The sequence below is a fragment of the Equus caballus genome, unplaced genomic scaffold, assembly GCF_041296265.1.
Source record: "Equus caballus isolate H_3958 breed thoroughbred unplaced genomic scaffold, TB-T2T haplotype2-0000448, whole genome shotgun sequence".
Lineage (NCBI taxonomy): Eukaryota > Metazoa > Chordata > Mammalia > Perissodactyla > Equidae > Equus > Equus caballus.
Genome location: NW_027221892.1, coordinates 44,826 through 56,969, shown reverse-complemented (window position 1 = coordinate 56,969; position 12,144 = coordinate 44,826). Strand labels below are relative to the sequence as shown.

At 41.4% G+C, this 12,144-nt stretch overlaps 1 protein-coding gene across 11 annotated transcripts in view; it reads left to right on the top strand.

The window, feature by feature from the left end:
• Window positions 1–12,144, top strand: part of LOC138922086 (uncharacterized) — a 59,469-nt gene that overhangs the window by 19,967 nt on the left and 27,358 nt on the right. For 4 of the 11 annotated variants that reach the window (XR_011435169.1, XR_011435170.1, XR_011435175.1 and 1 more), the window contains one exon: window positions 8,002–8,178. The exons of 4 other annotated variants lie outside the window; for them this stretch is intronic. Coding sequence is in view for 1 of the 7 variants with exons in the window: in XM_070258917.1 (XP_070115018.1) it covers window positions 8,002–8,178 (177 nt within the window). In the remaining 6 variants the exon portion in view is untranslated. Of the gene's footprint in view, window positions 1–7,454; window positions 8,179–12,144 lie in introns of all 11 variants that reach the window. 3 more of the 11 variants (XR_011435173.1, XR_011435172.1, XR_011435176.1) reach the window with 2 other exon arrangements.

Here is a 12,144-nt window from a genome sequence, read left to right as displayed (position 1 = left end):
CATGCCACAACTAGAAGGACCCACAACGAAGAATACACAACTATGTACCGGAGGGCTTTGGGGAGAAAAAAGGAAAAAATAAAATCTTTAAAAAAAAATAGAAATAAAAAATAAAGTCTTTATTCGGGTTTCACCCCTGATGTCTTTTTTCTGGTCGAGGATCCAGTCCAGTAGCCCACACTGCATTTAGTTATGGTGTCTCCTTGGTGTCTTCCAATTTGTGACAGTTTTTTATCTTTCATGACCTTGGTACTTTTCCAGAGTACCGGTCAGTTATTTTGCAGAATGTCCCTCAGTTTGGATTTATCTGGTGTTCTTTCATGATTAAATTGAGGGTTAAGCATTTGTGACAAGAATACCACAGTGGTGAGGTTGTTCCCTTCTCAGTGCATCATATTGGCACATGTGTGATGTAGATAGGTCTTATCGCTGGTGAATGTTAACTTTTGATCTCTTGGTTGAGGTGTCTGACATGTTTCTGTGCTCCAAAGAAAAAAATTTTCCCTTTGTAATTAATGACTCTCGTAAGTTTACTGATTGTAGTGCAGATGTTTAAATGAAATGAATATAGAATGTCAGAATCCTTTGAGCCTGACCCTAATTATGAGATCTTTCTTATCTTGGAGGCTTCATTATTATTTGTTAGATCCCAACATAGTAGGGAAGGGTAAAGCTGTAGACTTGTAGAAGAACAGTTATTTGTTCAAGAACTTGTACCTGATCTTGGTCAGTCTTAGTCTTGAATTGTCAACAGCGGAAGCTCTTTGTTCCAATTCTTTTTCTGTGGTTCTGCGATCTGTCTCGCATCTGTCTTCCAGTGGATGACTTTCCATAACTACATTGCGTTTCTTAAGATTCTCCCTAGAGCATTTTTGTAGAAGATTTGTGTGCTTCAGTTCATCACAAGGCAGTTGCTCCAAGTATCCTCTTGTTGACCCACTTCCTAGTCCATACGGCTGAGTGTGTGTGTTCTCTTTGTAGACTATGCTGATGAGGTGCTGCAGATATTACATAGATACACAGACACATAGAAATGGTCTGTATTTTCAAAACGTATATCCCTTTATTATGCCAACAGGAGTCAGTTGGAAGATATATATGTGGCCTGTCTCCCTCCCCCTCATCCCCCTCCAAAGCTTGTAAACTCCTTAGAAGCAGGGAACAGATCTCTTTTTGTTTACCAGTCACTTGCTTGGTGCTTGGCATACACAAGGCTCTCCATAAATATTTGAGAATAAAAGAATATCATATGTGCATCTTGTTAACTGGTTTTAGAAATTACCAGACTATTAGAAACATCTTTCCACATTAACACAGCTATATAATCATCATAGTATTCCACTATAGTCATGCCTTGCTTAACAATGGGGATACGTTCTGAGAAATGTGTAAGTGATTTTATCATTGTGCAAACATCATAAAGTGTACTTTCACAAACCTAGATGGTCGAGCTGTTGACACGAATAATCAATAGTCATTCTACAGCGGGGAGTTTTATTCGAGCCAAGCTGAGGACTGCAGCCTGGGAGTGCAGCCTTCGTAAGTGCTGTGAAGAAGAGTGATTTTTCAGCACCATTATATACCATTTCCAAACAGACATACATCAAGTGTGACAGGGGTACATTCTCTCAAGGGTTCAAGGAGATACTTTGTTATAGATGAGTACATACACAGTGGGTCAGCATGACCCCAGTGTCATGGGAAAGGACACTTATCTTCAAAAAGTACTGGTGTCATAAGAAGAGAGGCATTGGTTCTTACCTTCAAAGAGTACATTCTGGGGCCGGCTCTGTGGCTGAGTGGCTAAGTTCGCGCACTCTGCTGCGGCGGCCCAGGGTTCGCATCCTGGGTGCGGACATGGCACCGCTCATCAGGCCACGTTGAGGTGGCTTCCCACATCCCACAACTAGAAGCGCCTGCAACTAAGATATACAACTGTGTGCGGGGGGGGCGGGGTTGGGGAGATAAAGCAGAAAAAGAAATATTGAAAAAAAAAGAGTACATTCTTTATTTTGGGACAATATACAACGAACATTTGACAGGCTGTAAGTCAGGCTTCTTTGGTTTAAATAAAATTTAGTCCAAATCGCATTTAAACCAGAACGGCTTCCCCATACACCTCAATATATAAAATTTTCTTCTATCATAGCCTCCTACACATGTAGGCTCTGTGGTACTAATCTCATGGGATGGCCATCATCTACGTGATCTACTGTTGACTGAAACGTCCTTAGGTGGCGCATGACCATATATGGATGTGCTGCAGCAGCTACGTCTGTAACCCATCCTGCGTTGTTGGAGATTAGGCTGTTTCCAATTTTTTCTATTAGAAAGAGTTCCATGGTGAATATTCCTAAATATGTATTTTGTTCAGTTGTTTCCTTAAGATAAGTTCTGTAAAGAGTCATTGATAGCTCAAAGAAGATATGTATTTTAAGGCTTTTGATATATTGCAAATAACCCTCTAGAAAGTTTGTATAGATTTATATTCCAGCCAGTACTGTTGAGAATGCTCATTTTGCCACACTTTCCCCAATGCTCAACTTTCAGTTTTTTAGAATAAGACTAAATTTAGAGTTAAAAAAATTTGTTTTTTGTTTTTACGATTTGCACCTTTGTTTTTCTTCTTCTTCTCCCCAAAGCTCCCCAGTGCATAGCTGTGTATTGTACTTGTAGGCCTTCCTGGTTGTGCTCTGTGGGACGCTGCCTCAGCATGGCCTGATGAGTGGTGCCATGGCCCTGCCTGCAGCCAGGATCCGAACTGGCAAAAGCTGGGGCTGCTGAAGCCGAGTGTGTAAACTTAACCACTTGGCCACAGGGCTGGCCTCTTTTTTTGTGTGTGTGGTATTTTTAAGGATTCTTCCTGGAGTATGGTGGGGTGGGGATCATAGTCTGACTAATTTGCTAATAACCCTCCAAGTTTTCCGTATGAAAATTATCCAGTGTTTGGTTTGCCTCGATGAGAGAGCAGAATAAACCTCAATAAGGTAGGGGTTAACAGGAATCATTATCCTCTCTGAAGTTATAGTTGGTCATATCTGTGGGCCTTAGCCAATAGGAAACTTCTTGAGAGTGGGATACATTTCTAATTCATATCATTCAGAAAAATCAACTACAGGTGAATTAAAGGCTTAAATACAGAAGGCAAAACTATGAAATTTTTGGAAGACAATGTAGGACAGTAATTGTGTGAGTCTAATACAAGGAAGAGCTTCTTAAACAGATCACAGAAGGTGTAGACCATAAAGGAAAAGATTGACCGCTTTGACAGCATTAATTTGACAGCTTGTGGTTATGAAAAGAAACCATCAAGAAAGTGAACAGACAAGTCACAAGTGAGAATAGATATTTTCAGTACGTATTATTGAGAAAGGATTGTATCTAGAAAGGTAAACAGTGACAAATCAGTAAGAACAATAGAAAAATGGGCCTATGACCCAAGTAGGCATCTCACAGAAGAGGAAACCTGCATGCAGAGATTCTCGACTTCATTAGCAATTAGGGAAAGGCAGTTTAGGACCAACGTGGTGTATAGTTTCATAACATTGGGTTGGCAACAGTGTAAAAATCTGACAATGTCTGCTGTTTAGGAAGGTCGGAAATAACTGGAATGCTTACACACAACTGGTGGGATTGTAAATTGGTACCATAACTTTGGGATTACCTAGTAAAGTTAAAGATGGATGTACACTTTGACCCAGTGATTCTACTCCTGGGTCTTTATCCTGGAGCAGTGCTTCTAAATTGTGTTTTCAGCATCTCACAGGAACTTCTTATAAATGCAAAATTTGGGGCTCCACCCTAGACCTATTGAATCAGAGGCTTTGGGGATGAGCCAGCTTTCAGTCTTAACAAGCCGTTCAGGTGGTTTAATGCATGCTAAAATTGGCAAACTGGTGCCCCAGAGAAACGCATGTATGTGAGTGCCTGAGGACATGACAAAATGCTCACAGTTGCACTGTTTGTAAAAGGCAAAAACTGGAAGCAGTGTCCATCCGAGGAGAATGGATAAATTGTATTCCTATAGGAGTGCAACTGAATGGATTTTAGCCACCTGCACCACTGAGGATTATTGTCAGGAATATCATATTGAGGAAAAAAAGCTACTTCCAGAAGAATGCACATAGTATTTTTCCTTTTTTAAAGTTTTGAAACATGTGAAGCAAAAGTCCATACTGTTAGGAATACAGATATGGCAAAGTAATAAAGCAGATTAATTACAAACACATTCAAATTAGTGGGTAGCTCTATTAGAAGAGAGAAGGTGATAGGGATCCCGAAACGGAACTGAAAGATAGGAATTTAATTTTTTTCTTTTTTTTTTTTGGTGGGGAAGACTCGTCTTGAGCTAACATCTGTTGCCTGTCTCCCTCTGTTTTGTGTGTGGGATGCCTCCACAGCATGGCTGATGAGTGGAGTAGGTTTGTATCTGGGATGCGAAGCTGTGAACCCAGGCTCCTGAAGCTGAGTGTGCAGAATTTTAACTGCTTGGTCATGGGGCTGGCCCCCTGAATTTAATTTTCTTAAACTGTGATCTGTACTCAGGGTTTTCTTATGTTATGCTTAGTGCCTCGCACATATTCAAATTATTTTTTGTACCTGCCAAATTTTTAAAAAACATACACTTATGTCTTTTCTTTTTGCGAAGTCTGTCTACACAGGGACTATTCAGTTTGTATGAAAAAGATCTGGTGGGGGTGATGGTGGAGAAGATATGTTCTTGCAGCATTATGGTCTGAAAGTACTTTCAGCAGTAGGGATATCAAACAGAAGATTGTTTTTGATGATGATGATGGTTAATACTTGCTGAGCACTTGCCAGGTGCCAAACACTGGTCTAAGGACATTACGTACTGAGTTTATCCTCAGTTAACTGAGGATTGAGCCTCACAGTGAGCATATGGGGGTTGGTACCACGACTCCTCCTGTTTCCTAGGGGAGGAAAGGTGTGTGTGGATACAGAGGTGAAAACGGTAGAGGCTGGCTGACTCCTAACACTCTGTCAGACCTGGTCAGAGGGAGAGGACAGCCAGACAAGACTGTTATGCCTGAGAGCGTTGGAGTTTCGAGACAAAAAGGAAAAGTCAAAATAGGAATGGGAGTGTGGAAGACTGTGGAGAGGGAAGGCTGTATATACCCACATTTTTGAAGTTGCTTTCTTTATGTTAGTAGGTTTGTTTCTAAACCAGCGTATATGAGTGTCATTCTAGCAGATGCTGAGTCCCTAAAGCAGAAAAGTAATTGGATTTTGTTTTTAGTTTTAAGGATTGCATCTTCCAGTTCATTAGAAATTGGTAAGATCACACCATAGGATTTGGGAAATCTTACTTCTTTGCTTAGGCAGTTTGGTTGCTAAAAAGGGCACTTTTGGGGACTCTCCCTTTGCCTATTGTTTTCTAGCCTTTGATAATTGTTTTTGTATCATAATTATCTCATATTATGAGGACTATTTCTTAGATACACATTGGTTATATTGTAAACTTTATTTTAAGCCACCGTAGTATGACAGTCACTCCTTAAAATGAACAAATACAGAAAAAATTAAAAGATGTTCCAGAAGCCATAAGTCAAATGATATGAAACCAAATAGCACTACTGTTTTTGTTTGGTATTCAATTCAGAGTGCTCAAATTGTCTAAACCACATGAACTGTCAAGCATTTGTAATTGTGTAATGTCATGCTTTCCAGCAGAGTCAGCCCCTTACTAAGCTGACAGCCAGGAGAGTCCTTCCATAGCAGGGATGTCTGCATTTGAGACACATGTAGTGCTTGTTGGAGATCCGAACATAGGCTTCTTAAAACAAATTTTAAGTACTTCAGCTCTTCTAGTTTCAGATGCATTTTGCTGAAGCTGGATAATCTCAGTCTTAATTGCCAGTGCTTTTCAATGTGTTTCATGTTCCTATTTCTCTTTTATTTTCTCTTATATGCTTTTTTCCTCCCTTTAAACAAAAACACGAAAAGTTTTAAATAAAAACAAGTAAGGTAATAGGAAGCCTAATAGGAAAAAGATATTTATTGTTTGATGCATTTGGAATAATAGCAGTGTAATCATCAAATGTAGCCAAAGCCCAGCATGCTTGTCAGTTACTAAGGATAATGGAAACTTTGTGTTTTAAACCTAGAGCAAGCAACAAACCACTTCTTTCAAAGTGTGTAATTCACTTGTGATTTCTGCTGATCGTGGATTCCGGACCAGAATTTGATGCGTATTATTGGATCAATTATTCTAGAATGAGAAATCACAGTTATAGAAGTTCATATAACTATAAAACCATTAGAATTTAAACTAAGGTGGTAATCTGCTTTTACAAATAGCTTAGACAATTTAGATCATTCGAGGAGAGGTAGTAGGAATTATAGTCTTTCAAAAAATGAGACCAAATGGTTTTCATTAAGAATCTTCAGGGTCTGTAATCTGGTTTTCCATATGGGTGGTGTTTAACACCCTAGGATTTCAGGGTGGGAGGTGGAGGCAGTGTTTGCTAAAAGTGACATTCCTCAGAGTCATTTTGCATGAGAGATTGTTTTGGAATCCCTGTGTGACATCCCTATTGAGTGCGTTTGTTTACTCTCCTTCCTCATTCACCCTTCTTCTCCTTTTTTCCCCTCTTCTCCACACTTCAGCTCTCTGTCTAGTAAATATATGTTAGGTTTATATTATTTTTTTTTGAAGTTAGAAGGGACTTTACTCCAGGGGGTCCCAAATCTGGCTCATCAGAATCACTCAGGGAGCTCTCTGAAACTACAGATCCTTGTCCTTACCCCAGACTCTCTTAATCAGGATCTCTCCATGGGTGGGACCAAGGGATTCATGTTTGGCTGATTAGCTAAACTGATAAATGATTGGTATTGTCTGTGGCTCCCTTGTGTTACAGACGTGGAGGTAGTAAGTCCAGGCATGCTCTTCCAGGGACAGTTGCGTTTCTCAGAAAAGGTTGTCGAAGGTCTTGCAAAGCCTTCATTAATGGTAGAGTGACAAGCGATATGATAATTTTTGGGCATTGGTATGTGGCAGAGATGGCTAGCTGTCCATCTAAATCGGTTCTGTCCTTCCATAAGATACAGTTCTACAGCTCCAGGTTTCACTTTTCAGATTCCCTTGCGGCGAAGCAGGTATGAGTGGAAGTGGTAGATGCCCCTGTCCGGGAGGGGGAAATTTCCCCCTTATTCCTCTTGAGTTCTTGTGGCTGGCCTCATAGTAAAATGAACACAAGACAGATTAAAGAGAAAACTCGAATGTAATGCGTACACGTGGGAGATCCTAAAATTAACGCTCAGAAGTGACCAAAGCAGGCAGCTTTTATACTTTTTACACACAGAAACACTAAATTTGTGAGGATTTGACAGGACAAAGATACTTAGGTTTGGGTGCTTCATTAGTAAGCAATCTAAGCAGAGTTTGGACTTGTGGTGGTAAATTAGTAAAAAAGTAACAAGGTGTGTTTATACAGGCCTCTCCGCCCTGAATTCCACCCCCTCCCAGCCCCACCCTTTTTGCTTGAGGAAGATTGTTCCTGAGCTATCATCTGTGCCAACCTTCCTCTGTTTTATGTGGGATGACGCTGCAGTGTGGCTTGATGAGCGGTGCTAGGTCCGCCCCGGGATCCGGACCTGCAAACCCTGGGCCGCCGAAGCAGAGCACGCCAACTTAACCCTTATGCCGTTGGGTCAGCCTCGTGAGGAAGCTGTTTTTCACATGGGAGATTCGTTTGCTGCTTTCAGGGGGAAATGGAAAGGGTCAAAGTGCAATTTTTGCATCAGCTGCTTCTCAAATAACTAAGTCAAAATAATCAGCGTGCCATTGTAGCATATTTTGGGGGCAGTCTGCCCTGGGTCCCAACACTGCTTTTGAGTCAAGATTGCAAGACTACTGTTAGTTATGTCTGACCAGATACTGAAAGTCAAAGGTCAGCAGATGGAAGCAGAGCTGGTTGGGACATGGAGAATTGTCTCAGAGCACGTCTCGATGATACTTCATCAAGAGTCTGCTGCTTCCAGGCTTGCTTTCTTCAGTCAGCTGAATGCAGGGAACGAGGAAGCTCCAGGGCAGAGCTGCAAGATGGAAGGAGCCAGGATCCCTGAGTCGGCCTGCAACAGACCGCCTGCTGACCAGGAACACCTGCCGTGGAAGTTTACCAGAGCGAGAGAGAGACTTCTGTTGTGCTTTGGCCAGTTGTAAGTGCACGTTTTATACCAGTATGGTATTAGGGCATTATCTTCTTGTTAGATGGATTCTAGCCACTGTATCCAAATCTCAAAGGAAAGGCAGGTTCTGAGTATGTAGAAAATTAGTATTCTGCAGTTTTCCTTCTCCACGTGTATAATTCTGTTATCTGTTCCTCAGAATGTAGACGTGTGATGTGACAGAGTTGGGACGTTTTATTAGGCTGCAGTACTTTCTTAGAGGTGTAATCTGAAGGAGGCTACTACTCAGGTGAAAACTGGTGAATGAGGATTTGTGATGCCAACTGTGAAGGTTGCCAGCAGTGGAGGAGAGACTGATCTTCAGAGCACTCTCGTTTAATAATGATCTTAGGGCTAAGAATTGTTAGTTTTTATTGATTTCCTAGAATTTACATAATTGAAAAATTAGCAAATGTATGAGGTATGTATGATGTGGCATTTTCCAAACTTAAGTCATTTCCCTACTCCTTCATTGTTTTTGCTGTGTTTTATACCACAGCATTTTATCTCACTCTTGTTTTTTGTTTGTTGTTCTGTTTGTTTGGTAACGTCTGTTGCCAAGCTTCCTTTTTTTGCTTGAGGAAGATTCTCCCTGAGCTAACATCTGTGCCAGTCTTCCTCTATTTTGCATGTGGGATGCTGCCACAGCATGGCCGATGAGTGGTGTAGGTCTGCACCTGGGACCCGAACCCACCAACCTGGGCCACTGAAGTGGAGTGTGCCGAACTTAACCACTACACCACAGGGCCGGCCCCTTTCTCACTTTTTTCTTTTTAAACTTAGCATTGTCATAAGAAGTAATACATGTGGAGTCATAGGTTGGTGTGTTATTTTTTCCTAATATCTATTTGAATAATACATACTTATTTAAAAATCCCAACATGTGGTAGATAACTTTATTTTAAACGCCACTAGTGATATTTCTATCATACCTGGGAAATGCTGTTCACATAATGAATATTATTTTTTAGGATCTTCAGTGCTTAATCCATAAAATTCTAATAGAAATAGATGCAGTCACAGGAACTAGCGGACGTACTGTGTCTAACAGGGCTTTGGTTACAGCTTTTTCCTATCACAGATTAGTATTCTGTTTGATTAATATCTACATTTGTTTGTGACTGAGGGACAACGAAAACAGTGTATTTAAATAATTTTTGAACAGTGTTAAGCAGGATGTGCTTCTAAAGTTAGTGAGGAATGGGCCTAAGGAAGTGCTAATGACCGTGACATTAAGATACAAAAATCTTGGAAAATACTGATACTTGTGGTAGAGAAAGAATTGGATAATCCCGTGATCCGAGGGTGAAGAAGATAATGAGGCTTGAACGGCCCGGGGAAGCGTTGTTCCCTGCTCAGGTGAGTGTCAGGGCATCGCTGCTGGTGAACAGATGGGAAGGTCTCGAGCCCCTCCTTCCTGACCCTGACCAGCTCATTCCCTAGAGACCATCACAGACAATAAGAGGCTCGTGTGGTTTCTGAGGCAGCGGCTTGGTCAGAATCTAAAATGTTTTGACTACAAATTACTTCTGGGTACCTGCATTAATTTCCTAGGGTCACTGTAACAAGTTGCCACAAACTGGGTGCCTAAAAAAACCATAAATGTCCTCTCCTCCAGCTCTGGAGGCAAGATTCTCAGATCCAGTTGTCGGCAGGGCCGCGTTCCCTGCAGAGACTGCGGGGAGCATCCACTTCACGCCCCTGTGGCTTCTGGTGGCTGAAGCTTCCTCAGCTGGTGGCCACATCCCTCCAATGTGTCTCTGTCCTCACGTCGCCCCCTCTTCTATGTCTGTCTTCTCTTGTGTGTGTCTTATAAGAACAGCTGTCACTGGATTGAGGGCCCACCTGGATCCTACAGGATGATCTCATCTCAAATCTGTAATTTAACTACAACTGCAAAGGCCCTTTTTCCAAATAAGGTAACAGTCACCAATTTCAGGGGTTAGGATGTGGACATATCTTTTGGGGACCACCGTGCAGCCCACTACAGTATTTGAATAATGTCTATGAAGTTTAGGGCTCATTTTATTACATTTCCCATATTTCCCTAATTCTTAGCTGTTTTTCCTCTTATTTCTTTCATTAATAAAAACAAAAACAAAGAATGCATCCCTCTATGTCAGGCATCTGTTGTCACAATAACGAGCATAATAAACCCACTTCAAAACGTAACTTGGGTAGAACAAAAAACCTGTTACTGACCATTTCTGCACAGTCTCGGGGGTAGCTGGCTGCTTGCGCTGGTCTCGGACGGGCTCTGCCGAGCTCTGTTGGGCTCACTCAGGTGTCCGCATTCAGCTGGCTTGTCAGCTGGGTGCTGGCTGGTCTGGAATGTCCTCTAGGGGGAGTGAGGCATCTCTCCTCCACATGGTTCCTGATCCCCCAACAGGCTACACAGACGTGTTCTCATGATCACGACAGAGGGGAAATCAACTCCACAGGCACACACAGCTTCTGAAGGCCTAGGGTCAGAACTGGCACACTGGCACATTTGCCCACTCTGTTGACCAAAGCAGCTCACAAGTCTAGGCCTGTTTCGAAGGGCTGAGTTGGCAGACGGTGCAAGTCACATGGCAAAGGGCACAGAAACCGAGGGATGTGAAATATTGGAGCCTCCGTGCCACCCAGCCACAGCAACTTCCTACACCCAACCAGGAATCTGCCACTTCTAACAGGGTTCATTGAAACTCTTCCAAATGTCATTTCAGTTAAGATAGAGGATTCAAACTTTATTAGCTTTTTAAATACATATTTTGCATCTCATTTGTGAATGGGTTTCTCCTCTAATTCAGCAAAAATATGTTTTAGTTTTCAGAACCTTGCTGTACTCACCTTACAAGGCTTGAACAGCTGTATAATGAGCATCTTATTACATTTAAATGATAAAGAAAAACTCAAGTTGCTCTGTAGTCAACATATTCCACATAATAGCCAAATTCCCAAAGAAAATGTAAACTATTGTAAAATATTGAAATAGTCAACAGCATGAGGAACTGTGGTAGAAGCCTTTACTCCAATGAAAAAAAGGACATGCGCTGCACCTGACGTATTTTGTGACACTGTTGTGTCACAACGGTGCAGGATGAATCAGCACAGTGGAGAGTGGTCATCTTGCTACATCTGTTCTAAATAACTTAATACAGATGTGACTGCAAACCACAAAAATCAGTGCCATTCAGCCAAATTTAGTCATACCCTAAGTCAGCTTTGTCGTTCTCAAGCCTTCTGATACGAGAGAATATGGGATGTAGGGAAAGTTGAGAGTTGGAGACAGGAGTCAGTTGCATTTAAAACTATTTCAACGTTACAAAAAAATCTCTGACCAGGTGAACAAACTGCTGGATTTTATCCCAAGGCCCTTAAGGAGTGCAAGCAAGTGTAGGAACCCTGATGGCTGAGCTTCATTAGCTTGATGGAAAATGCTTAAGATCATAGCTTTTATGGATTAATCTAGGATCAGAGTGGCAGCCGCTAAAGGGAATAGTTCCAAATTTGCTTGAAGCAGAGGACCGTCTCTGGACCTCACTGTCACATAGCTGCAACTGGCTGAAGGATCAATAATACAGATGATGATCCCTGGGAGTAAAGACCACACCCTCCCCCAGGCTTTCATATGATTCCTGAAACAGGGTTTTATCTTCTCTCTCTCTTACTTTCGTGATATTTTAACAATTTTAATAACTGTCATTCATTTAAGAATGTCTAAAGTTAGTTATGATTAGTCTCCTCCCAAGATATACAAGATGACGCATATAATTTATAGGTATTCACTTTGGTTCTTTTCCAAATCTGCCTGGTCCTTACTGAAAGAGTTTTTCTTTTTCTTATTTTCAATTCCTTCTTTTATCTGTTTAATCACTTACACATATTTTATAGTTTATTGATTTGTTTAGTGCTAGCTGTTGCTGCAAAAACGCAATCAGTCTCTGTGCCATGTATTCCTTGCAAACAGAAATC